Consider the following 26,122-nt stretch of genomic DNA (forward strand, 5'->3'; position numbering starts at 1 on the left):
GGAAATCTCAGGAATGCCGGCTGTCCCATCTGGCTGCTGAAGCCAATTTCTCCTGTTTGCAAATAAATGAAGAGACCCAAACCCCCGGCACGGGCACAGCTTCCCCCGGCACAGCCCCTCGGGGAGGGGGACAGAGCCGGGTGAGGGGACAGAACCAGGGGACATGGACAGAGCCAGGGGATATGGACAGAGCCGGGTGAGGGGACAGAACCAGGGGACATGGACAGAACCAGGGGACATGGACAGAGCCAGGGGACATGGACAGAGCCAGGTGAGGGGACAGAGCCGGGTGAGGGGACAGAGCCAGAGGACATGGACAGAGCCAGGGGACATGGACAGAGCCAGCTGAGGGGACAGAGCCGGGTGAGGGGACAGAGCCAGGGGACAGAGCCAGGGGACATGGACAGAGCCAGCTGAGGGGACAGAGCTGGGTGACGGGACAGTGCTGGGTGAGGGGACAGAGCCAGGCCAGGGGGACAGAACCGAGCCCGGGCGACAGAACCGAGCCTAGGGGACAGAACCGAGCCCGGGAGACAGAACCGAGCCTGGGGGACAGAGCCAGGCCAGGGGGACAGAACCGAGCCCGGGGAACAGAACTGAGCCTGGGGAGGACAGAACCGAGCCCAGGGGTGACAGAACCAAGGGATGGGGACAGAACCGAGCCCGAGGGGACAGAACCGAGCCCGGGCGACAGAACAGAGCCCAGGGGACAGAACCAAGGGATGGGAACAGAACTGAGACCGTGGGGACAGAACCGAGCCCAGGGGAGACAGAACCGAACCCGGGGGGGACAGAACCAAGGGATGGGAACAGAACCGAGCCCGGGGGAGACAGAACCGAGCCCGGGGGGGACAGAACCAAGGGATGGGAACAGAACCGAGACCGGGGGGACAGAACCGAGCCCGGGGGACAGAACCAAACCCGGGGGGACAGAGCCACACCAGGGGCGTGGCCGGGGGGCGTGGCCGCGCGGTCGGACCGGAGCCAATGGGACCGGGGGCGTGGCCGGGGCGGGCCGGGGCCGGGGCCGCCGCCCGTTGCCGCGGCGGGCGCGGAGGGGCAGTCGCCGGTTCGGCCGGGCCAGGTGCGTTGGGAGCCGTTGTTCCAGGTGCGCCGGGATCGCCCAGTTCCGGCGGGACAGGTACGTGGGGCGGGGCGGGGAGGCCACGCACAGGTGCGGAAGATCTGCCGGGCCAGGTGTGCCGGGAGCCGCCGGCCGGGCCGGGATCGGTGCGGTGGGAGCTCTCCCCGCCCGGTTCGGCCGGGATAAAAGCGCGGGGAGGGGGCAGGAGCCCCGGGATCTCCCTCCCGACAGCGGAGCCAGCCGGGGCTGGACCCACCGCGGGGCTCGGCTGCGCTGCGGGTGAGTCCGGGCCCCGCTCCGGTCATCCCTCGCCGTGCTCGGTTCGTACCGGGGGGCACCGGGGCTCGGCCGTAGCGGCGGGGGCAGCGGCAGAGCGGCCCGGGGGCTGGCGGGGCCGCGCCCTCCGCTGCCCTCCGGCTCTCGGCGGGTTCGTGCCCGCGGGCGGCCCGTCCCTGCGGCCACTTCCACTTTGGGCGAGTGTTGGTTTTCCTCTCAGGATCTTTCCACATAGAGGGATTTACATTCTGCTGTTGATCTTGTGAGTAAAGTTATTGGAGGTGGAGTTGAGGTGCTGCGCTAGATTGTGGCTCAGTCGCAGTCCTTCCCTTCCCCAACATCTGGCACACCTCTGGCACCCCTGTCTCCATCTCCTCTGGGCTCTGTGCCACCTTCCACAGACCCTGCTTCCATTGCAGCAAGCAGAACATTCACAATCCTGTTTAAACCTTAATATTTGTTTTCTGAAATTACTCTGAATAAACCATTCAGAAGGAGCAGTAAAGAAAGCCCGGAGATACTTAACATGCCAAAAATCTAAATGAATGAGAAAGTGCTAAGAATGTGGAATGGCATAAAAATGTGGGAGCACAAGTTTCAAGGAATGTCAGAGTTCTGTTTCATGTCATTTCTAGTGACTGAGATTCCAGATAGGCTGCTTCCCTTCCCAGCTGAATGTTCCAGCAGCAGGTACTGAGTTTATAAAGAGATTTTTGCCTAAACAGTCCAGATTAACTCAATGGCTTTGATGGAGAATGGCAGGGAAACAGAAGACCTCAACAGGCAGAAGATGCAGCTCTGAAAAGGCTGGTTGGAGATGCAGGGGGATGCTCAGGCATCCAACCAGGGTTATTTTCTGAACAATTCCATTCAGTTTTGTTTCTCGGTGTTTTACTGAACTGTTTGTCTGTGTGTCAATGAGCACCTGTTCCTTGTGCCAGGGGAGCTCTGCTGAATGCCCTGCTCCTGTTTCCTGGGCACAGCTGACTCTGCTCTGTGAAAGGCCATTTAAACTGCAGCGGGGCCTCAGGTGAGCTCCCTTTGGCTCAAGATTAGTCATAAAACAAAGTTCAAACTGTGGCAAGGCACGGCTCATTCAGCGTTGGTCTTTAGCACGGACGGAATCCTTTCCGTGGGATTTTCCAGCAATAAATTCTGTCTGTGATCTCTCTGTGTGTGTATATCCTGAGGCTCCTGGGGGCTGCACTCTGCATCACAGAAATACTGGGTTTATTTGTGTATGCAATATGGTTTTTAAAAAGGGAGAAGGTGGAAATGAGATCCTTTGTCTCTGTGGATGGTGAGTTGTGCTGTTGTCAAATGCAGGGCACTGGATGGAGGCTTACAGGGGATTTGGTGATGCAGAAAGTGTTCCAAAAGGCAGGAATTTCACAAAGTAACCCCTGCTGGTTGGAAGGGGCTCTGTGTGCCTTTCAGGGGCTGAGGCTGCAGGTAGCTGCACCTGGAAAGACAGCATGGATAAGTGGTCTCAGTGTGCTTCAACATCCCCACAAATCCAGCATCACTTGTTTGCAGCGGATAGTTCAACCTGCGTGTCTGAAAGCTGCACCAAAAGCTCTGTTCTGATAAAACCTGTCCTGTCGTGGCGTGCTGCTCCCTCCAGGACATCAGAGGAATTATGGAGTGTGAGAGAGAGGCCCATTCTTCCTGGCTGCATCTCCCAGGACAGAGATGTGTTCCCCTGGAGTGGCTTTTCTGCTCCCATTCCAGCACTGGGAGCTGCCAGACTCTGCCTGTGCCCCCAAATTCTGTGTGGCAGAATCCCACATCTCTGTCATTTCTGAGCAGGTGCATTGTGTACCTGTGAGGATGTAAGAAATGTCATCTTTCCTCCCTTTAACTGTCTGTTTGCACCTTGTCTGAAGGCGTTTCTGTTTGTGTGTGACCAGACCTGGGCTCACACTGGATCCAGAGTTCTGTGACTGTGCAAATCCTTTAAAGGAATTAATGGAAAATACAAGGAAGAGCTCAGCCTGCCTGGAGCTGGCATAGCAGGCTCAGTTCACGCCCTTGCCACAGGCATTGTGTGACATGGGACTAGGGATAAAATAAAAGAGGAAAAAAGGAAAGGCGTTGCCCTGCAGGCTTTATTTTTGTCTTATCAGAGAACTCTTAAAATTAATCTCCCCTCCTTTCCTCTTCCACGAAAGAAAACGATGTAAAAAATAAATCTGATATAGTCTTGTTGGCTTCTGTGGTGAAAAGCTGGGCAAAATCTCTTCCCATTTGCAGGAGGATGGAATGGTTGGAGCTGTTCTTTAGGTAATTAATACTATTTAACTGACATTATTGTAACTCCTGTGACAGGAGGGACACAGCTGCCTCCATGAACACCAGACTTGTTTGAGCTCACAGAGGAAACGCTGCTGTGCTGAGAGTGAGCACAAGAGTGAATGAAAAATGTTTGTCTAGTAATTACATCCTCTTCGTTTCGTAACTCAAACCCTCTTACATAAATGCCAGCACATTTGGTTGGAAACTGGAACAAGTGAGGGCATTGGGGGCTTCCCACTCCCGTGAGTGAGTGTGACACAGGATTGTCACTCTGGCAGCCTCTGCTCACAGCTCTGTGTCCCCAGCTCCCCATTGTGCCTATGGCTTTATCAGGGCACCATCTCAATGGCATCTGCAGAGGAAATGATAACTGTGATCTGCTGCCTTTTTAAAGCCAGTTGATGGATGAGATCCTGAGGGGTTAGGATTGGTGGCACTGGGATGCTGGGGGCAAATCACCCGGTGGGACTTCTTTTCTGCTCACAGTTCCTATTGCTGACACTGTTCCTTCCTCCTGAGCAGGGATTTGGGGAGATAAGATGGAGCCTTCCCCCTTCAACAGAAGGCAATGGACTTCCCAGTCTTTGAAAATCACTGCAAAAGAGCTTTCCCTGGTCAACAGGAGCAAGTCCTCGGCCCTCGCGGAGAGGTTCTCCAAGTAAGTGTCGTGGGGCTGGGGAGCACCAGCTGTGTGTAGGTGACAGCTGGCACCTTGAGCAGGCACTGCTGCTCTCACAGCTGCTGCACAGACACCCCAACAATCCCACCCTGTGCCTCAGCGTGTTCCCAAATGCTCCCAGGGCTCTGGCAGCCCTGGGACCATTCCCTGAGGAGCCTTTTCAGGACCACTCCCTGGGGGAAGAACCTTTCCTGATATCCAGCTTAAACCTCTCCTGACTTAGGTAGAAAATGAATGTTAAGCTTCCCTTTTATGTGAGAGATGGATAAAAGGCTAAACTCAAACCATAAATATTGTATACCCTGAAAAAGCTGAGTGGTAGTAAGCAATGCATTCCCTGGAAAAGCTTTTATTTCCTTAAGGAATTATATAGGCTTTAGCTGGGGTTTTCAATAGGATTTGGGGAACTGAGGCTCTTGCTTTAATAGTGTAACAAAATTTTGGAGTATTTGGATCTTGAATGGGACAAACTTTTTGGGATCTGTAGGAGAGGAATAATTATACACCCACAGCTCCAGAGTTCCTCTGTGCATCTCTAGCCCAGGGAGAAGCTGTTTGCCTTGTTAAGGCAATTTATTCACTTGCTGAAGCTTGATTACAGAACCTGGTCATCTTGCTAAATGTTGGTAATCCCTTGAAAAAGGCTTACTGGAAGTAATCCAAACTGCTATTCCTTAATCAAGTAGTGTCCCTCTACATAGGCGGGGTCAGTGCCTTGGAAAAACACAGTCCTGCACTCTGGCTTTGCCACCCTGATGCCCACAGGGAGGAGCGTGACATTTAAGTGCTGTTAATGAAATATTTGTATGTGAAAACGTTTTTCTCCATCCCACATAATCAGTTTTGTCAGGTCAGAGAGGCACAAAAGGCAACAGCAGAGATTCAAAAAGTGCCCCACACTGGGCTGACTCACGGAGCGAGGGCTGGGACTCCTCAGTCCTCCTCTGTTTTCCAGGTGCTACTTGAGTTTCTTCGGTGTTCCTCTTTGTTTCTTCTTGCAGCATTGATCCCTCTTCCTCCAGCATCACTTTGTGTTCCAATCTGGACCCTTTATAGTGCAGAGATGTGGGTTAGTGTGTTTGCACAGATTAAAGAGGAGCAACAGCCTGTGACACGCTCACTGCTGTGCCAAAAGCAGAATTCCACAGATAAGGGAAACAGAAACACCCTTTGCCCAAGCAGACGCTGGGTTCCTTCTCTCAGAAAGGCAGAAAACTCTCCTTAAAATGGCAAAATTTGTCGTTTTCACTGATTTTCATATTTCAAAGGCCAAGTGCAATCACATTGTGATAACCAGTGAGGAGTGTGGAGGGACTCGCACCCAGAGCAGTGCAGATTGCTGGGAGCTCCTTAAAGGACTTTGATTCATGATCCAGGGTGGCTTATCTCCCGAGGGCTCGGATGGCTCAGCTGCCCGGGAGGCAAATGCTGAATGGGGGCAGTTCCCAGCCCACGGAGTAAAATCCTCTGGCACTTAGGGAGATTTTCGGCATGTGCCAAGCTGGAATTTGTTCTGGTTCAGCAGCTGCTGTATAAAGAGCTGAATTATTCCTGCAAGGGGGCACAGCAGACAGCTGGGTGGCAGAAACAATACAGCTATTCCAAGGTAAACCGTCTCTATTTGGGAATCGGAGTGCTTAGGGAATGAAAAGTATTAATGGGTGTTATTATTGTAAACTGGATGACTGAAAATGTGTCTGTCACTTGGCTTTGTGTTATTTGCTGCTGTTTGTCCAGCCTCTAGTTTTAGCTGGTTCAGGGGGTGGGGGAAGAAAAATCTCAGCTGTCTTCAGGAGCATTCAGTATTCTGGTTAAAACTTGGGTTTTGTTTGTTTTTCACTCTCTCAAAGGTATCAGAAAGCTGCTGAAGAAGCCGCTGCTGAGAAGAAGAGAAGTGTAAGTGTTTTGTAGAAGTGTTTGTTTCCTTGGGAATAAGCACAGCCTGCAGTCAGGTTGGATCACCTGCACAAATATTGCTGTGACAGTTGATTTTTGGAATATCAAAATTGCTGCTGTGTATCTTACAGAAAAGCTGGCTTAGACATAGGCTTTGCTTTTGCTCCATGCTTTTTCCCAGTGTGGAGAAAAGGAAATGAAGTTTCTTGCCCAAAGCTGTGTTGAATGACCAATTCTGTCCTAAGCCAAAGGTAAAATGAGTTAACCACCTCCTGTTCTTAGCTGGAGGCAGTTGTGTGGTGCCTCTTCCTTTCTTAACTAAATTTAAAAGTGCTTAAAAGGAGCCTCCAAGTCTCCCTGAAATCCAACGTGTGTCTTTGAGAGTTGTAGGATCTTCCAGGGCTGCAAATGCCCCTGGGTGAGGCAGCACCAACCTTTTTGGCTCTGCTACAGCCCCACATCCTCTCCTGTAACCTCCATGGCACTCAGGGGTCAGGGAACCTTGGCCGACAAAGGTTGCAGGGCTTTGTCCTGGTCCTCGGGGTAATTTGTATTTTAAAGCATTGCCAATATTTTCAGGGTCTATAGGAAAGTTGCAGCCTTGATTTCTCTAATGCCTGGGGAGCTGCTGTTTGGAACATAGGTGGGATAAGATAAGCATTCTAAAAATTACTTTTCAGTCTTAAATTTTCTTTATTGCTTGTCCTTGTCTGTCAATCTTCCTGTGATCAGAGAACAGGCAAGTCTCAAGCAGGAGGGACTTGTGTTAGGAAACGTGCTGGGATTCTGGAGGTGTTCCCACAGAAACCTGCCACAAAATTGTCAATATTTCTGTTCCATTACAACACTCCCCTTGCAATTTTAATACTTTCTTTTCAATACCGTCAGCAAACACACTGATTTTTATTTTTTTTTTGTCATGTAAGTGGATTCAAGTCAATTTGCAAAGCAGCGTTCAAAATGTGACCAGAAGAGTAATAGGGTGAGAGACTTAAATCCCAATATAGCAGCTAATGCTGGTTAATTCCTGTAAGCCTGCAGCCCTGCTCCACTTGCAATGAGTTTGGAGTGGTTTCTGTAAGGCAGAGACAGGAAAAATGCAATGGTGGCAGGTATTGGCTTGGAATGGCTCAGAATGGGCTGGGCTGTTGCTGGGGGAGAGGGAACTGCTCGGAGCAGGGATGGGCTGGGAAGCAGCTGGATGGAGGTGATGCTGCTCCCTTGGGTGTTCCCTTGGGGGTGAGGCAGTGCCAGTGGCTCTCCCCAGCAGTGCTTTCAATGGGTTGAGCGAAATAGAACAAAAATTCTAGCAAGTGACTGGTTATTTTTAAACTGGATGTTTGTTGTGGGTGCTTGGCTTAAGCTTTGGCTGTGTGGTGTAAAATCCTGGGCAGGTCTCTGGGAGCCGAAGCGTTGCAGGAACAGGGAACTCCAAGGATTTTGTGGTTCTGAGAGCTAATCTGTAGCTTTTGGAAGGCCTGATAGCTGCTGCCTGCTGAAGACACTGCAGCATTTGGCCCACCAGCCATCTCCTATGGCCGCTGTGCTGCAGTTTCCTTGTTCTGGGATTCGAGACCCTCCTCGCGTGGATTTGAGTCCCGTTTCCTTCATATGTGGATTCGAGTCTTTTGTGTGGCATTTAACTGCTGGGGTTGGACTCCCTTTTGCCTTATAAGGCCATTCCTGTTTGCTCACTTCCTGCCTTACTCCTGACTTTTTCTCTTCTCCCCCCTCCTTCCTTCCCTGTCCTGGATGCTTTCTCCATGTGGCACAGCTGGAAGCGTTCACAGCTGGCCGGGAGCGGGGATCGCTGCTGAGCTTCCTCCCGCATGGGAAGGAAGCGGAGAGCTGCAGCGAGCTCCTTGTCCTTTGCAGAACGCGGAAAATCTGCCCGCTCACCTCACCAGGGGGAACCTCAGCCTGCTGAAGAAGAAGTGGGAGAATCCCGCGGCCGCCGGGGTAACGGTGCGGAGCGGCTGCGCTGAGGTGAGACACAAGGTCGGGACCCCTTCGCCATCCGCGGGGGCTGGAGCTGCCCCTGGCCATCCGCAGGGACCCGCGGGTGACAGCGCCGAGCCCCACGGGCGCTGCCGGGAGGGTGGCAGCATGGAAAACTGCGGCGGAGAGCCCCGCGGCGTGGAAAAGCCCGAGGCCAGCGAGAGGTCGGAGTCCCCGGGCAGGATCGAGAAGTACAACGTGCCCCTGAGCAAGCTGAAGATGATGTTCGAGAAGGGTGAAGCCCCTCAGTCCAAGGTAAGGAGAAAACCCCTCCAAATCTCGGAGAAATTAAAGCTGCTGCCTCCGCGGCATCGGGAAAATCCCGGGAGGGAGTGGCTCCGGCTATTGACTCTGCAAATATTGTGTTGGTTGTTTTAGTGAAAGCAGAACATCGTGGTGTTAGTAACTTACTCGAGCCGCGCAAATTTGTGTGGGGCGCTCGGGGTTGTGGCAGCTCGTGATTGCTCCGTTGGAGTAAAGTGAATTTGCTTTTGATAGGGTTCAGTGGAAGAAGGGAAAAGTATGGAATTTATTACGTTTTGTAAAGTAAATCGGGATTATTTGTGTCTCGTGTGAAGAGTACAATGAGGTATGCAAATGTGAATGGGATAAAATGCATGTATAGGTATTTATGTGTTTTTTAATACATGGAAAGGAAGTTTGAAGTGAGCTCAGCAATCAGGGCTGTTGCAGTCGAGATGAAGCACTAAGAAGTGAGAGTTTTTGGTATCTGTATCAGTATGAGTCGCACAAACTCTCACACACGCATATCATGAAATACCCTCATCCTTTCCTCGCTCTTCCCTCATCTTTGTGTCTTACAAAATGTTTCCTATCGAAAAAAAAAAGAAATCTCACTGAGGGGAAAGGAAGCCGAGATGGCCAGAGCAGCTCCTGCCCTCGCTAGTTTTGACTTGCAAATGCTCAGGGCTCGCATTTTTCTTCCAACTGCTCATGAAATCTGATCCCGCATGTGGACTGCAGCCGGCGTGTCCCGGGGGGAATTGCTTAACTCCAAAATGAGTTGCATATGCTGGGGACTTGCAACACAGTCCCGAGGCCTCGATGCTGGTGGATTTTCCAGTTTTCTCATAGTTTCCTCTCCTCCTGGCTTTGTTTTCCTGCGGCTGGTTTTCTTGAAGTATCGACTAAAGCAAACACATTTTGGATAAAAGTTGTTTCAATGTGTAACAATTTAGGGCTCAGAGGAGCAGCTCGTTGTTAAAGGGGATTTTGGGTCTGTGTGAAGTCATTTCACAACTTGAATTTTTGGAGTCTTTGTCATGATATGAGAGCTGCCCATGACTGACCTTCCCTGAACTCTTGCTGTAGGATTAATCACTCAGAATTCCCCAGGAATTCTGCAGATGGGCTTCGAGTAACTTTATCTCAGCCTGGGGAATAAATTGTTTTGGAGATGAGTGAATCTGAAACTGATAGTTTGTCAAGTTTAGCAATTCAAACACTGTGGAAAACCAACCAGACCCAGTAAACACCATCCAGGAGGCACAAAACTGGTCGGGTTTGGTTCAAAATCCCTATTCCAAATTAATCTGTTGTGTAGAAGGGAAGAGGAGTGATCTGAAGTTCGGATGTGTGGGGGAGAGGGAGCGTGTTTGGAATTCCATCCCTGGTTCTGGGAATTGATCTGCAATGGGAGGATTGGGTGGGTCCCTGCAGAGAAGGGAGCAGCGGTGACCCAGATGTGGCTCAGTGAGGTGAGAGCCACGACAGCACTGCAGCTCTGCCATTGCCTCTCCCATCTATTTCCTGTGCTTTTTCCTGAGCGAGGCTTCATGGAACCATTTCGGTGGAAAATTCCTTTCTGTCATTGAGTCCAACTGTAAATTCAGCTGAGAGATGGCAGTTTTCCTTGGATTTTACTGGAGGTTTGATGTGTTGGTGCTGTCAGAGCTTTGCTGGCAAAACCTGTGTGTGAACTAAGCAGCACCAGGGCTGGAGGTTCGTGGCAGTGCTGATAAATCAACTTCCACGGTTGCTGGGCAGGGATCCAGGTCAGAGCCTGGATTTCCTGATTCCATCTCCCCCTTTAAACGAACCTACTCTCATCTTCAGGATTATAAGTTAAATCTTGTCATTTATTCATTTATTTGCTCTGCAATAGATAGGAGGCAGATCTTTTATTGCATTTTCATGGAAACAAACTGCTCTAATCCCATTAGGGGCAGGCACTGGCAGCCTGGATTGGTTCAGCACTAAGCAAAGACTGGAACTGATAAAAGACCTGATGTTCAAAGGAATCTTCCTGTAAGAGATAGTGAAAGCACACCCAGTGGGGAGGAGGATCAGAGCTGCAGCATTTCTGAAAAAGTTGTCTGCGGGCTGGTTTGTGTTTTTCCTTTAAGGCAAAACCTGGCTGTGGCTGTAGGTGACTTCATGGCAGGGTCATACCTGGCACAGGTGGTTTGTAATGAAATAGGTGTAACCTTGATTTGGGTTTTTGCCCAACTCTGTGCCCCAGGCGAAGCTTTACCCGTGCTCACGGTGCTTCTGCACTTGCAGAACCTGGGGCTTTCCACACACGAGGAATATTTTGTCTGCTTTCCAAAGCAGCAGCAGCTGTGCCCTGGGAATTGTGGCCCAGAGTGACAAATCCCTGAGGGGGCTTCCTCCATGGGAGAGGAGTTACCTTCCATGATCCTGCTGATTCCCTGCAGTTGCTCAGTCCATCAGTTGTAATGTGGAAAGTCCCTCATCTTCTCTGTTAAACATTTCTTTTCCTTTTTTTTCCCACCAAGATAAAGCTGATATAAAACCTACAAGTATTTGTAGGATATTTGTAGATCTACTGAATATTTGTAGGTTTTCTGAAATACCCCTGACCTCTAAAGCTTTTGCCTTCTGGTTGTTACTGGGATTTTCACTCTGTGTTCTGAAGCTCTGCACAGAAAAGCTCTTCAGGTGAAGTTGCAACCCCTGCAGGTGTGAGGTGGCAAAGGGCAGGAGCTGGCAGGGCTCTGCAGGGGTGCCTTGGAGCTCTCCAGCTGCTTCTGCTCTTTGAACTTTTCCTGATGGACCCTTTGGACCCCGAATTTCTGAGCTGCAAGAACCCCAGACTCGTGGGCTCAGGGTGATGTTGAAGGAGACATGGACTGAATAATTCTCTAAGAACAGTTTTTTGTTCAATGAGGGACCTGCAAGTCTTCACAAGTGTGCAGCACTCCCAGACCTGGGCCTATTGGTCAGCACAAGACTTGTCAGAGCTAAAGCTCTTTTCCAGTAAGAAAAGTTACCAAAGTCTTAAACCACAGAAATAGAAACTATTTCCCGTGCTAATGGAAAATTAGGTTGTTTCCCAGCTGCGTTTTCCTTTCCTGGTGAAGTTGCTGTTTGTATGGAGAACAGCCTGATTTTTCACAGTGATTATCTTACACTGCAGTTCTGCAAAAAATAAAACTTTGGAATTTCCTTCAGTTTGGTGACCAGCAAATAAGAAAGTCTTTGGAACTGAGGGAGAATGTGTGGTTGGAGCATCTTGCCAAACCTGCCTTTTTCTCTGCGTTAGCCTCAATCTGAATTCCCAGCTGTGATTTAACTCTTCCTAGAGAGAGAACAAAGGTCCAGCACCTTCTAGGATTTTATAGGCTGACTTTCAGCTGAGAATGCATCCCACCTTGCTGGAGTCCAGTTTAATTCTGTGCTCAACAACTTTTATCAAAGCTGCGGAAATTTATTTTTGTGCTATCTTTTGTTGAGATTTAGATTCTGGGGAGGTGGTCTCAACAAATAAGAATAAAATCTGATTGAGGCAGCCAGAGCATCTGTGTGGTGGTACCAGGACACCCTGTCCAGCTCTGCAGCAGAGAGTGATTATCCTGGAGATCTGAGAATATTTATCTCTAACACTCATGCTTAAGCTTCAGCCTTATCAGATCTAATTAGGGAATTATTTGGTACCAAATGTATAAACTAACAAAATCAAAACAAATAACTCTAGATAACTTTCATTACAATACTATTGATTCCTTTTTTCCATGGCTGAAAATGAATGTAGATTTTGGATAAGTGGTTCCTTGCATTCTTTTTCTGATTTTAAATCTTCGTACAATGACTGTGACTATTGGCTTCAACAGAAATTGCATGAAATGCAAAAATCTAGACTGAAGTTTCGTATATGTAGTGGGAACGACCTAAAAATCTGATCTTTGTGCTCTTTTTAAACCAAGAGAACTTCCAAAGGGTATTGACTGACCTCTTCAAGAAAGCGTTTCCCAGGTGACAGAGGGTCAGGTACTCTGTGACCAAACTTCATAGTGGTTAAATAAGATGTTGCCTGCTAGACTTGTTTATTGCAATAAAGCAGATTTGCTAGTGACACCTGTGCCTCTCGGGGGATTAGCCAGAGCAATCCCTGTGTGGCCAGGAGCTGACGGGAGGCTCTGTCCCCAGCAGGGCCCCCGGGAGCCGCGGAGGGCGGCCGTGGGCAGGAGGATTTCGGAGCACAGCCTCTCCTTGGAGGACTGGGACAGCGCCCAGGAGAGGAGCCACAGCACAGCAGGTCAGCAAACTTCAGGGCTGGGCTCTGGGTGGCTTGGTTTGGGTTTTGTTTAACAGATGAATCTGCTTTATACAAGAGAAATTTCCCTGGAGGTGTCCAAGGAACAGCTCAGTGCTCTGGTCTGGGTGACAAGGTGGGGATCAGTCAGGGGCTGGACTTGTTGGTCATGCAGGGCTTTTCCAGGCTCAAGGATTCTGTGAAATAACTTTTGCCTTTCCAAAGCCGCAGGAAAGTCCATCAGCATCCTGTTTAATTAATAAAGCCTTGCTGGGAGTTTTAAACCATTCCACTCTTCAGCATGGGAAACCAAGGCACAGGGAATAACCAAGTTAAGGAATACAGCCCATTCTTTCCTGTCTCAATTCGGGAATTAGTTTTAATAGTCAAGGGAATTTAGGAAGCAGTGAACAGACAATGTTCCTTCTGCCTCCTTGCTTCAATCCTCATCCCTCCTGTCCTGGCCAGACACAGGGAGCTACTGTGAGCTGTGACTTAAACAAAACTATGTATTTTTATCTCTTTGAAGACCTTTTTCTATCAAACATTTGCAATCTTTTGGGGTTTCCACCAATGGCTGGCACAGCTGGAGCTGTTCTCTTGGGTCTCCCTACTTAGTGATGCACATTGTGTCCTCGCTGGCATGATCTTGGAGGGAAAGGCAATGTGTTTATTCTCCCCAAAAAGGATCTTGGTGAGTGTTCTGAGAGTTATCTGTTACTCACGTTTGTTTTTTGTTTTTTTTTTTTTTTTTCCACTAGGGTATCTTGTAGAGAGCAGTCCAGGACTCAGCCCAGACAAGGCAGAGCTCAGGAAGAACCTGGACATGCCCCGTTTATCAGAGACATCAATTAAGGACAGGCTGGCCAAGTACCAGGCAGCTGTGTCCAAGCAGGGCACTTCCTCAGGCATCATTCCCATGGTAAGTCTTGGTTTGGGTGGAAGTGAATTTTTGTCCCAGCCTGAGACTGGAAAGATCTTAAGGAAACCAGGTTGTTTGAGGGTAATACCATTCTCTTTGGGAAATAACTCTCTGCCCATGAAGAGTTGCCTTTATGTACTGCAAGAAGAAATAAGTATATTTGCATCTTCCTGGAATAATGTTGAAAGTTTTCCAAGGAATTAATTGCTGGCACTCTGACCAAGGTCCTTCTGAAGCATAGCTGACATTCTTTTTCTTTCTGAGTGTCTGTAGCTCTCTACAGGTTTGTTGTTTCTGTTTAAAAAAGAAATCTCAATTCCAGCAGCTCTAAGCTGTGGGAAACTGAGGCACAGCAAGGTGAAGTGACTTGTGTGTCACACAGTGCTCAGAACTTGGATCTCCAGTCAATTTTCCTTACTTTTGCTTTTCACCTCCTTTCAGGATTTCTCAGCACTCTCTGAATCCAATTAGACTCTTGCAGTGAATGAACCTCTGCCTGTCTTGCAAATATTTGACCAGGAGCTGAACAATTAAAGAAGTGTTACAGCTGAGGAGGTTTCAGGAATCTCAGCTTTTGTTAAAAACTGCTTAGGTACATTTGCTGGAAGTTTCTGATACTTTTGCTGAATGATGGGAACTTATATTGCTCAAGTATTACTTTTATTAACCAGAGTAATAGATTTGAAGAGAAAAGGCCTTTTTAAGTTGGGAAACTTGCCCTGGAAATGAGAGCCTGCTTTCCAGGAGTCTCTGTGGAGAGCCAAGGGCTTCTTCTGAGCTCAAAAGATCCCTGAATTTCATCTGCACATGGGTCGGATTCCCCAGCTGTGGGAGAAGGGTCTGTAAAACCCTCCCTGCATGAATGGAAAGTCCTTGCAGCCACTGCAACAAATCTGATTAACCTAATTGCCCATTTCTGCCTCCTGTGCCTGACCTGGTCTCGTTTCCTGCTGCCTTTTCCAGTTTGGGGCTAAGAGTGGTGGCTGAGTAACTAAATTTGAGATTTGCCATTTCTCCAGAGGCTCCTGTTTGCAGCCCCCCAGTGCTCTTGGCTTAGTGTCAGCCCAGCCTGATGCTCTCAGGATGCCCCATTTGGGCACAATCCCTTCCCATTTTGACCTGGCATGTGGATGAGGGCAGTGTGAGGTGGAGCAGACAGGGGTTCCTGAGGCCAGTGTTTGCAGTGCCACTGTTCCAACAGCAGCCCTGACCTTGGGACCTTCTCCTTCCCTGCTGGCAAAGCAACCAGGGCATTTTTGCCATGGAAATGTGGTGCCTGTGCTGCCCTTCTCACACCTGGGCTACAAAGGACAGCCAGAATTTCTCTTGGGAACAACTATTTTAGGGCATTGGGATGTAATAAGGCCTGGATTAAACCTGATGGACTCTTGGTTTGAGTAGGGAAGAGGAACAATCAGGTCTGTGTGTTGGAAGGGGATGGAAATGTGCTGGAGAGCAGATCCAGAGATCCAAGCCTTAAAATTCCAACATTTGGTACAAACCTCTTGGATGTGGTTGGTTTTGTGGAGATTTGTTTCCAAGTGCAGGAAGATGCTGGTGCTGGCATTTGGCTCTTCCTCTTTCATGTTCCAGAGAAGACGCCTTGTGAAAATCATGAGGCTTCCAATGGTCTTGTGTCCTGTGGCAATGAAAGAAACACGAGGTTTCACAGGGTTTTATTGGTTTTAAAGTCTGAAAGATCCTTCTGTGAAAGTCTTCAGTCAGTCTATCAAGAACAAAAATCTCAGGAAAACAGAGTCAGGGTTTTGACTAGAATTGAAGCAAATGTGGGATTTGCTTTAATGTCATATTTAGCAATTACACTGTACTTTAGGCAGTGCTTGTCTGGAAATAATTGTCATTCCAAGTGAAAAGTTAACTTTTCGCAAAAATGAAGATGCAGATTGAGCTTGGATTGAATATTTAGGAGTTGATCTTAAACAGGAATTTGGAAGAAAAGGGTTGCTCAGGAAAACAGTGGCATTACCACATTAATCACAATAAAATTCTACAGTACCACCTTAGATCACAATAAAATTCTACAGCACAATCATGTTCCCTCACTAGAATATGTCACTTAACAAGTGACTGCACATTCTTATGGCCCTTCCTTCAATTATTACTCCACATACTAGAAAAACAGTTTTTAAAACATTTCAAGAAAAATAGAAAGCAAATATTTTCTTAGGGGAAAAGAACCTGTCACCTTTCCAGTGCTTTGTCCTATAGAGTGAGATTCAAGCCAGTGAGAGTGAACTCAAGAATTACAAATCTGGGCAGAAGGAGAATATGGCACCAGTTGAGGACTCCAGTTCCTGGCAGGATGGGGAGAAGGTAAGATGTCTGTGCTGCTGGAGATCAAGGGCTTCATTTTAAGTGGAACTGGCTGTGGAAGCACAGCTGATACTCTGGTTCCATGTTCCACATGCCATCTGGGAACTGAACATGAGCAGCTGATGCAGATTAGTTACATGCTGCAAAATTCCTGGTTTTTTAAAATTGTTCTTTTCAGACTGTCTCTGAATTACAAAGACAAATGTCTGTGGAAGAGACTGTCTAGAGATAAGTTTTCTGGGAGAGTTTTTCTGTCTCAGTAGGTTTTTTGTTATTGTGGGTTTTTTAAAAACAAAAAAATCCACACCAATTAAAAAAAACAAAAAACATGAGCAGCTTTGTATGACCCGAGTCAAAGGAGTTTGTCACTGTTTCTTCTGTATTTAGTGGCTAAATTTTAGGGTAACTGAGAATGGCACTTTGGGCTTGTTCCTGGTTTTGAGCTCCAGCTATAAATTGAGACTCTGTAAACTGGACTCGAGCATTTGTTCCCTGAGCTGGGGACAGCAGACGGGATAAAAGTAGCTGAATAATAATTGGGGTACTGTGTATTCCACCCAGGCTGAACACGTGGCAGCTTAATGCCAGGAGGGCTTTTAGAGCTTTTCAGCCTTCCTTGGGCAAGGGGCCAAATCTTTGCTCTCAGCTGCTCCTCAGAGACAGCTGAGCAGCCTCATGCCCGACTGGTCGAGGCTGCTTCCTGCTCCAAGGTGAGTTAATTAAAAGAGCACCTGTTAAGTCAGAATATCTCCCTGTTGTGAATGCAAGATTTGAATAAAATTTCTTGTGTTCAGCTGTAATTGCAGAGTTCCTTGTTGAGGTGTCCAGGTGCAATGAGAACCTGAATGGAGCATTGTTTGGGAGCCAGGGTTGTCCTTTGGAAGGGACGTGGTGAACTTGGAAATGAGCCTAATTAAAACTGCTGGTCATTAGTGTCAGAAATGGGAATCCTCTGGCAAAAAGGAAACAAAAGACACTTCACTCTGTCATTTTTCACACTGCACCCGTGGCACATTCAGTGGCCAGGCATGTGTGGCTGCAGCAGCCTCAGAACATGTTTGTGCTCTGCCCAGGACACTGGGGTCCGGTTCTGGTTTCAGCAGCCCAGAGGATGTTAATTCATGTAGCTTGCCTCCTCATTGCCCATTAATTTACAAATTTCAGTTGCTTGCAATGGACTTTTCAATCATTAAGGTGAATTAGTGATGATTTGCAGTTAATCTTGTTACAGTACTTTAGTTCCTCAGTGTAGCTACTTAAAGCTATTTGATTTAATAGCAATAGTGCCAAGTTTAATAAAGAGTTATACATCAAAAGCTTTATCTGTAGCAGACTTTGTTTTTTGGGGTTATTTTGTTTTGGTTTTTTTTTTTTTTTTCCAAGTGCACAGTCTCTGCTGAATGTTTGAATGTCAGAGACTGGTCAAATGTTGGAGGGAGCCACGAGATGTGCTGCTTGGGGTCAAGGGATTTGTAAGTGAGAAAACCTGGGAGGAACCTCAGCAAATCAACAAGGATTTCTGAGGGTTAATAAAGGTGTCCAAGGAAACAGAAATCTGATGTTTGTATGTGTGAAGCCTGTGAGGGTGTCTGCCTTGTAGGAAGGAATCTCTTGACACTCGGCTGGACCCTTTTGTGCCTCAAACAAAACTCCTTTCCTGAGCCACTCAGCCCTGTCTCCCTGCTCAAACTGCCTGGTGCCTTCCTGGAGCCAAGACTGTTCAGATCTCAGAAGGTCAGAGCTTCTCATAGTCTCATTTTTTTCTCTTGCAGGTTTCTGTAGGTGAAAACAGCTTGTCTTTGCACTCTGGTCTGCTGGAGGATGGCCATGGTGAGCCCTATCAAATTATTAATTAATAAAGTCTGTCTTGTACTAAAAATCTGTCCTGTGCCTAACACAGACTTTATAAGAATTTATTTCCTGTTTAGAATTTAATTTGCAGCTGTAATTTTAAGGCATTTATAACTCCTTTTGCACTGATTGAACACTTTAAAGTGTAGCTCCTTCACCATTTAACTGAGATTCTGAGGAGTGTGGTGAGCATAAGCTGCCCACAGTTTAAAGCCATTGTAATTGCCTTTTCTCCCTCCCCTGCTCCCTCAGGTGGACAGTCAGAGATGGAGGCAGAAGCTCAGAAATCTGTCAGCTCAAAGCAGCAGAACCTTGGTGCTAAAGCAGCTGGGCAGACAGAGGCCTCCCCACCGAAAGCCGTGAAGGTAACGCAGCTCTTCAGTCTCTGCTGAAGGCTAAAACCAACTGTTTAACCCTGAAAAGCCAAAATGTGCTGAAGCATAAAGGCCTGGCAGTAACTGCATCAATACCTGCTCCATCCTCATCAGAGTGTGACTGTGAGGGCACTTTGAGGCATTTTTCCACCCTGACTTAATTGAGTTTTTTCCAGAGCCTGGGTGGGAGCTGCTGGTCTCTGTTGCACCCCTGTGACAGAGAGGCTGCTTCCCTTCAGAGGGGCTTGAGCAGGGGATGGGCTCAGGGCTTCTCTGTGCTCCTGGAGATGGGCCCTGAGGTCCTGCTACTGATCTTCAGAGCCTTCAGCAAGCTGGGACTTGGCTTTTTTGGCTTTTTTTGGCACCTCTTCCAGCTGTTCCCAAGGCAACTGCAACTGGTAGTAACCTTATAGTGAGGGCACTGTGATGCCTGACTATAAAAATCAGGTTTGGCTTTCTGAGTAATGAGTCTTTGATGTTACAGTTTCTTTAGGGAGCCATAAAGCAGATGGAGAACTTTGGGACAAATGGCAGCACTGGACATTTTGGCCAGGCTGTACTTGCTCATCACATGTGCAGCCTGGGGTTGGGATGCTGATTCCCTGGGCTGCCACACATTTCCTGGCTCACTCCTAAGGAAACAACTGGGCTTTTGTTGTGTTCCCCATCTTTGGGAGGAACAGCCCTGGGCTCAGACACGGGGGAGATCCCAGTGTGCAAGGGAGAAATGCCAGTATGGGAAATTCAACTGCCAGTGAGAGCTGTGTGATCCTAGGCTGTGACAAAAAACCTGCATGTCCTGGTGCTCTCTGCTCCTCTTGATATTATCAAAACCATTTCACTGCTTTAGATGCTGCACTGTGTGAGACAGAAGCTTCTGTTTATTCATGCAAGGTTCCTATTTGTCTCTTCCAGCTTCTGTCTCCTGTTCTTGGTTCCTAACCTCTCCTCCTGCCTTCTGCTTCTCTCCTAATGTGAGCTCAACTCTCCGCTTTCTCTCAAGTTCTTTTTATAATTATTGGGCCTCATCTTCCTCCTGTAGCTCCTATTTGTAGTGTCCTGGAAAGGAATTTGTCTCTTCACAGCCTAAAACGCCTCTCCACAGACATAGGGCTCATTGTATGCAAGTAAGTCCCTCTCCTTGGATGGGGATGTGATTGCAGAAGCACGTGCCAGCACTGTTGTGTCACCAAAGTGTCACTGTTGTACCAAACTGAGCTTTCAGGGAGAAAACTTTTCGATGGGCAAGAGAATTTTTGCTGCCTTGCTCCATATGGCAAGCAGGGGTGATTAGATTTTTGTTTGCATCTGTAAATCTTTTTTTTTTTTTTTTGAGGTTTCGTTTAGTGACTCAAGCTGCAGAGTTTTGGCAGCACCTAGAAAGTGTGGATTCTTTTTTTCAAAAGGAATTCTGCATTTTGTTAGTGAAGCTATTGTCACAGAACTTTACTGTAACTTCAAGCAATGCCTGGAAACCCTGAAATACATATTAAACTGGAATTAAATTGGCAGCAAACTTTATGGTTGTGACAAAGTGACTTGAGCTGGCTCCATCTTCAGCAATCTGCCCTTACATGCTGGAACTTTCATTCCTAACCATTGTTTCTAGACTGTTATAAATAAATTTCTGTGATTATGTCTTCCTGTGCCCTTCCTGCTTTTTCTTTAGCCATCAGATTTTTCCATAAAGCTTTTTGTAAATTTGTAGCAGGTAATTCTTTGCCAAGGAAAAGCCACACTTACAAATTATGTCTGAGCACACCCTGGAGTGGAGGCTGGGCTGCTAAATCATTTTAAATCAACATGCAGCCTCAAAATGCCAATGTTGTATTATTTAATTTATCCTGTAAAATGTTGTCCCCATTGGCCAGTGTTAATAATTTCAAGAAGTAAATGGCATCCACTGACCTTTTCTCATGGACAATGTTCTTGCTTCTCGATGCTGTCTAGAAACAAACCTGTGGTCATTGCTGCACAGCAGTGACACCCAACTCCTCAGTGCTCAAGTTTATCCTTGCACTAAACCCTCAGGAAATTCAATAAGCACATAGGAATTTTAGCTGTTTAACCTCAAAGCTTGGCTCACTTTGAATCTTGAGCAAGTTTGGGGGGCTGTGAGTCCTGAAAGCTGAGCTGGAATTGTTTACAAGTGAAGCCAGGAGTGTTTCCTGCTGTTGTATTGGTGCTGAGGCTATTTCCTCCTCTTTGAGAGAAAAGATTTAACAAAAATGGAACGTTTCAAACCATTGGGCAGCCTGTTTCACTCCTTTCCTCTCCCACCCTGGACCTTTTGAGGCTATTTCAAGTCTTCTGGTGGACAGTGTCCCTGACTGTGGCAGGGGATTGGAACTAGATGATTTTCAAGGTCCTTTCCAACCAAAACCATGTCATGATTCTATTTTTCTGCACTATTTTTATTATTTTGGTAAGTCTCACACTGATTGCAATCAACTGGAATGCTTCATCATTCTCCTACCAATAAAAACAGGTTGCAGGAAAGGATGAGACAGCTTTGGGGGACAGTTTTAGTGCTCTCATTGCTCTTTCCCAACCATTGCTCAGCATGTGGGATGCTTCATTTGGGATTCACTGGGGTGAAATCTTGGCTCCTGTCAAGCCACAGCAATTCTGTGGGGCTGTCAGAGCTTCTTACTGTCCACCAGACCCCACTGCACCATAATTAGAGAAAATGAACTCTCTGCAGTTCTTGCTGCACCATAATTAGAGAAAGTGAACTCTCTGCAGTTCTTGAGAGTTCAGGAAGCTGTGCATGAACCCACGCCAAGTCCCCAGCAGCTGATGTATTTCCCAGTTAACAAACTTTCTCTTCCCCCTGCAGAAATTCCAGTTGCCAATGAAGGAAACCTGTGTTGGGTGTCAGAAGACCGTGTACCCCATGGAAAGGCTCTTTGCCAACCAGCAGGTGTTTCACATCAGCTGCTTCCGCTGCTCCTATTGCAACAGCAAACTCAGGTACGTGCACTGCTCCCCTGGCTGCCCTTTGGGAAGTGAATTTTCCTGTCCCAGCTGAGGGAAGTCAGGCCTAGCTGAGCTGGAAATCACCATAATCCAGTGATTTGTGTAGGAGAGGTAACACAGGCCTACTTCTGCCTGGTGCACTTGATGCCGTTTTTAAATTCTTAATGTAATTTTACATGGGGAAAAATAGAATGTCCAGCTTTGTAAAGAATTCCTAGAAAGAGCCTTGCAAACCCTGAGGGCTGTAAGCTTTTTTCTGAATATGTGGAAGACTGAAATTGAGTATTTTCTGTAAGACAACTGGAGCAGGTGATGGTGTTGGTGGCCCTGAGCTCTGATGTTTGATCTGTGTTTCCTGAACAGCCTCGGGACGTACGCGTCTCTGCGTGGCAACATCTACTGCAAGCCTCACTTCAATCAGCTCTTCAAGTCCAAAGGCAACTATGATGAGGGCTTTGGGCACAAGCAGCATAAGGAGTTGTGGGCAGGTAAAACTGAATGTGAAGAATCCCCGGAGAAAACCGTCCCAGGTGTGAATTCACCAGAAACTCCACAGAGCCCGGGAGTAGAGGATGCTCCGATTGCAAAAGTGGGAGTCCTGGCAGCAAGTATGGAAGCAAAAGCTTCAGCTGTGCCTGAAAGGGAAGAAAGACCAGCAGAAACAAAAAAGCTCAGGATTGCCTGGCCACCTCCATCTGACCAAAGTATCCAAGGAAGTGCCTTAGATGAGGGCATCAAAGTACTCAAACCCAAGTGGCCTCCAGAAGAAGAGATTTCCAAGCCTGAGGTGCAGGAGGATGTGGATCTGGATCTCAAGAAGTTAAGAAGATCCTCCTCGCTGAAGGAGCGAAGTCGCCCCTTCACAGTGGCAGCCTCATTTAGAACAATATCTGTTAAAGGCCATAAAACAGAGAATTCACCATCTCCTTCCAAGGAAGAGAGAGACACATTGAGAAGAAGTGAGGAACTGGAGAGAGAGGTTGTCATGGAGAAAAAGCAAAAGGAAAAGAAGGTTGAGCATAGGAACATCCTGAACGCTGGGGAGAAAAATGTGGAGGAAGAACAGGAATTGTGTGGTATCAAAACAGCAGAGCATAACGTTGTAGAGAATGGCCAGATGAATGCAGACACAGATGAGGAAGAACACGCTACAGAGGAGCCGGAAATCCCAAAGGAAGAACTCCTGGAACCAAATTCTCCTAAACATTCCAGCTTAGCCAATGCTGTGACCGCTAAGGAATCATCTCCAAACCAGAATCGCAAATCCCAAGACGTTGGTTTTTGGGAGGGTGAAGACATGGAAGATCTGTCCGTGGAAGAACAGATCAAAAGGAATCGCTGCTATGAAGATGATGATGAGTAAATTGGCCTTTTACTAGAAAACTTGCTGCAAGGTGCTGGGCCTTTTGAAATGGGTATTTTTAGCTTTAACAAACAGCTCTCCTGGATGAAGTGATGCTGCACTGCACATCAGCATTAAGGGAATCTACCTACAAATTATCTCAGCTAGAAAACTCTGGAAGCCTGCAAATTCTTTAGGTGCATGGAGCAAGTGTCTGGCTGTGGGATGGCTTCAGCAGGAAGTGTCTGTCCCCAGCACGAGAACAGAGCTGTTCTCTGTCTTCTCCCTTTGAGCTTCAATAGTTATTTCACTAACAGTTTATGGAATTCCACTGTACTTGCCCTGCTGGTGTGGGACAGAGCCTCTGGAACACACCACCCGTACCACTACAAATGCTACTGCAGTGCTTAGGGACCAACTTCAAAGGGACTTTCTGGCCTGCTTTAAAATGGTCACTTAATGCACTTTAATACATGGAAAGGGCACAACTGGGCTTTTTTTTTCTTAATAATAAAAGCATTTCTGTGTGTAGTGTCCCAACAACTAAAGCATCCTCCATTGAGTGCAATGTGAATTTCTCTCTCAAACCTGCCTGTGATCAGTTGAGGAGTCCCTGCACAACTGGAATGGTGCCCACTGCTGGACCATGTGTATTTCAGTGCTATCCCAGGAGCTGTGCTGGCTGCCAGGCCTCTGCAAAAGACAAATGAACACTTTGGAGCAGCCTGCAGGGCATTACTTCTGCATTTCACACGCATTTGAAGTGGAGTTTTTTGTTTGTTCGGTTGTCTTTTTTTACTTGGAGTTCTTAATCATAATTTTAAACTGCAGATAAGATTTTTAAGGCCTTTTGACCACTTTGAAATCCTACTTTTATCAAGCTGCCATAAATCTTTTCCTTACAGCTGTGAAATTGTGCTGCATTGCAAAAATCTCTGGAATCAGTGACACTTTCCAATTGCCAGTGTTGAAGATCAGAACATTTTTTTAACTTGACTTCAATTATTTTACAAATAATAAAATCTTGAATGGGGGGAGGAGGAGGCCCTTTTTTTTAATTAGCTTTTATTTGTACTGTATTCTCAAGAGAATTAGATCTTAATGATTCTTGAGGTGTAAAATATTCTGCTTTCTTAACAGTTCTGCTAATGACAAAACCTTCAATAAAGTTTGGGTCATTTCCATTATAACTGAAGTCTAGATTCATCTTGTTTCACAAAGAGGAAGTGTTTAAAGGGTCAGAGAATTGTCATGGAATCATGGCTTGGGTTGGAGGGGACCTTAAACCTCATCACATTCCACTCCCTGCCATGGCAGGGACACTTCCCACTATCCCAGTTGCTCTGAGACCTGACCAACCTGGCCTTGGGCACTTCCAGGAATGAGGCATCCTCTGGGAAATCCATTCCAATGACCATCTGTGGCCTGAGTGGATCGCTGCCTCCAAAAAATCCGAACGGCGAAGGGTGTGTCCCAGACCCAAGCTTTCCCAACCTCAAACTTGTGCTGCCCTGACAGACCCAAGCGAACCCTACAAACTGACATCAGGAACCTGGGCTGGTGAGTTTTGTTTCAAAGGGAAAAAGAAGGAATTCCTTCCCAAAATCCCCTCTAACCCTGTCCTCTGGCGGTTGAAAGCCACAGCCCCTTGTCCTGGCACTCCAGGTCTCCATCTTTCCTGCAGCTCCTTCAGGAACTGGAAGGCCACAATGAGGTAATCTCAAACCATCTCTTTTCCAGGCTGAACAATCCCAATTCTCCCAGCCTTTCCTTACAGGAGAGCTGCTCCATCCCTCTGATCCTCCTGCTGCCTCCCCTGGACTCTCTCCTGCAGCTCCACATCCTCCCTGTGCTGGGCCCCAGGGCTGGGGGCAGCTCTGCAGGTAGGGTCTCACCTGAGCAGAGCAGAGGGGCAGACCCCACCTCCTCTGCTTTCTGTGCTGGGGACTCAGTGCAGCCTCTGGGGGTTCCTGGGACAAGTCCAGCTCCTAAAACCCTTATCTTCAGGACTGCTCTCATCTATAAAAATGGAGAGAAAATATGGGTGAATTTCTGGTGCTCCCACTGGAAGCCAGCCCGGGCTGGCTCGGGTGCCCCACTAGGTGACACTGTGTATCCGTGGTTTGCTGCTCGACTCAAATGAGCGGTTTCTGCTCTCAGATTGAAGAGAGATTAGAACAGGGCTGGCAAAAGGAATAAGGACATGCAAGGATTTTTCACTTCCATTTCTGGCTCCAGGTGGCTCTCGAGGGCAGCTGAGGACAACTGAGGGTAAGTTATTGCCACTTGAGCCTGAGGTGGGTTTGGTTGGGAGAGAGTGGGATAAGAGCTAGAAGCAATGCAGTGAACATTCTGCAGCAGCATGAGGAAATGTGCATGACATGGATATTGGGAAGAAGAGAAAAAGCCTGCTTCCTAGTTAGAAGGTGTTAGCAGTTCCACAACCTACTGCTCATTTTCCTTTAAATGGAGAAGTAAGGTTTGCTTTGTACAGAGGAAAAACTAAAAAACCTGATGTGGAAGCCCAAGCTGCTGCCACCTTTCTCTGTTCCTAACAAAATGTATTTAGTATCAGATTTCCTCAAATTGCTAAGCAACCAGAGATCTCTCTAACTGGAAATTGTGCTCTTTGAAAAGGGAGGGAAGATCATTTGTCGTGGACTTGGATTTATGGAATATGCCAACTGCTTGTTTCTAAGGAAACGCAATTGAATTTTACTGTGTCTTCCCAGTTACATGATACTGAAGCAATATTCGCTGCACTTATCAGAGACTTTCATCAGAAAATCATTAGTTCTAGTTAAATCTGTGGCATTTGTGAGTCTGACATACAGAGGCCTGCATCTAACTGAACACCTTCAAGGAGAGATTAGCATATTGGGTACCTCTAAATAAAGTAATTGATTAAAAAAAAGGTGACTAGTTCATAAATCGCTCTATCCTTGAATCTATTAGTTATCATAGCATTTGAGTGCTTAATGGGCCATTTAATCTATTCTCCACTGGACAGGTGCCAAAAGAGACATTACACTAACCATGGATGGCTTGCTGCCCTGTCTTGCTGCCTTGGAGGACTCTTACCAGTTAAAATTCGTCTCTGCTTGTGGAAACCGCGAGGGCTCAGCAGTGTGCGAAGCATCAACATTACGGCCGTGACGTGGCGGGATTGCTGGGGAGTCCTGCACAGGGCCAGGAGCCGGACTTTGATGACCCTCGTGGCTCCCTTCCAACTCAGTATATTTCTGTGCCCCTGTGGTTCTGTCACTTCTTGGCTCTGTGTGACTCCGTGCTTCTGTGACTTTATTTTTTCTGTTCCCGGAGGGAGCCGAACCCTGAGGGGAGAGATGGGCATGGGGGGGGGGGGGAGCGTGCGCGCGCTCCTCCCTCACGAGCCCGCGCGCGCGCCACGGGCGGGAGCGCAGGGGCGCCGCACTGCGCATGCTCCAGAATCACCGGCCGCGCGCGAGGGGCCCGGCGGAACCCCCGTGAGCAACGGCCGCACTGAGGGGCGGGCTGAGGTGTGGCGGTGAGCACCGGGCCCTCGTTCCGGCCTCGTTTGGTGGCTGTGGCGGCCGC

At 47.7% G+C, this 26,122-nt stretch overlaps 1 protein-coding gene and 1 long non-coding RNA gene across 6 annotated transcripts in view; one reads left to right on the plus strand and one right to left on the minus strand.

Annotated features, from left to right (window-relative positions):
* LOC146765001 (uncharacterized) overlaps positions 1–25,765 on the minus strand; it is a 34,142-nt gene extending 8,377 nt beyond the window's left edge. Inside the window, exons 1-3 of the long non-coding RNA XR_014950383.1 lie at positions 25,628–25,765; positions 24,442–24,565; positions 5,248–15,305 (exon numbers count right to left, since the gene is read on the minus strand). This is a non-coding gene — a long non-coding RNA (uncharacterized LOC146765001). The remainder of the gene's footprint in view (positions 1–5,247; positions 15,306–24,441; positions 24,566–25,627) is intronic.
* On the plus strand, positions 986–25,810 carry LIMA1 (LIM domain and actin binding 1). 5 transcript variants are annotated; one of them, XM_021545223.2, is made up of 12 exons: positions 986–1,141; positions 4,178–4,313; positions 6,185–6,230; positions 8,106–8,483; positions 12,639–12,747; positions 13,506–13,666; positions 15,896–16,000; positions 17,773–17,830; positions 18,104–18,216; positions 21,065–21,198; positions 21,568–24,817; positions 25,557–25,810. In XM_021545223.2, the coding sequence occupies exons 1-11, from the start codon at positions 988–990 to the stop codon at positions 22,565–22,567; spliced, it is 2,394 nt and encodes a 797-aa protein (XP_021400898.2). In that variant the 5' UTR covers positions 986–987; the 3' UTR covers positions 22,568–24,817; positions 25,557–25,810. The 5 variants fall into 5 exon arrangements, with proteins under 5 accessions (XP_021400898.2, XP_021400899.2, XP_021400900.2 ...); XM_021545224.2 differs by having other exon boundaries at positions 12,642–12,747; XM_085562778.1 differs by lacking the exon at positions 986–1,141 and adding an exon at positions 1,176–1,363.
* Positions 25,811–26,122: the final 312 nt, after the last annotated feature.

This window comes from Lonchura striata, chromosome 29 (genome assembly GCF_050655825.1).
Source record: "Lonchura striata isolate lonStrDom1 chromosome 29, ASM5065582v1, whole genome shotgun sequence".
NCBI classification, from domain to species: Eukaryota; Metazoa; Chordata; class Aves; order Passeriformes; family Estrildidae; genus Lonchura; species Lonchura striata.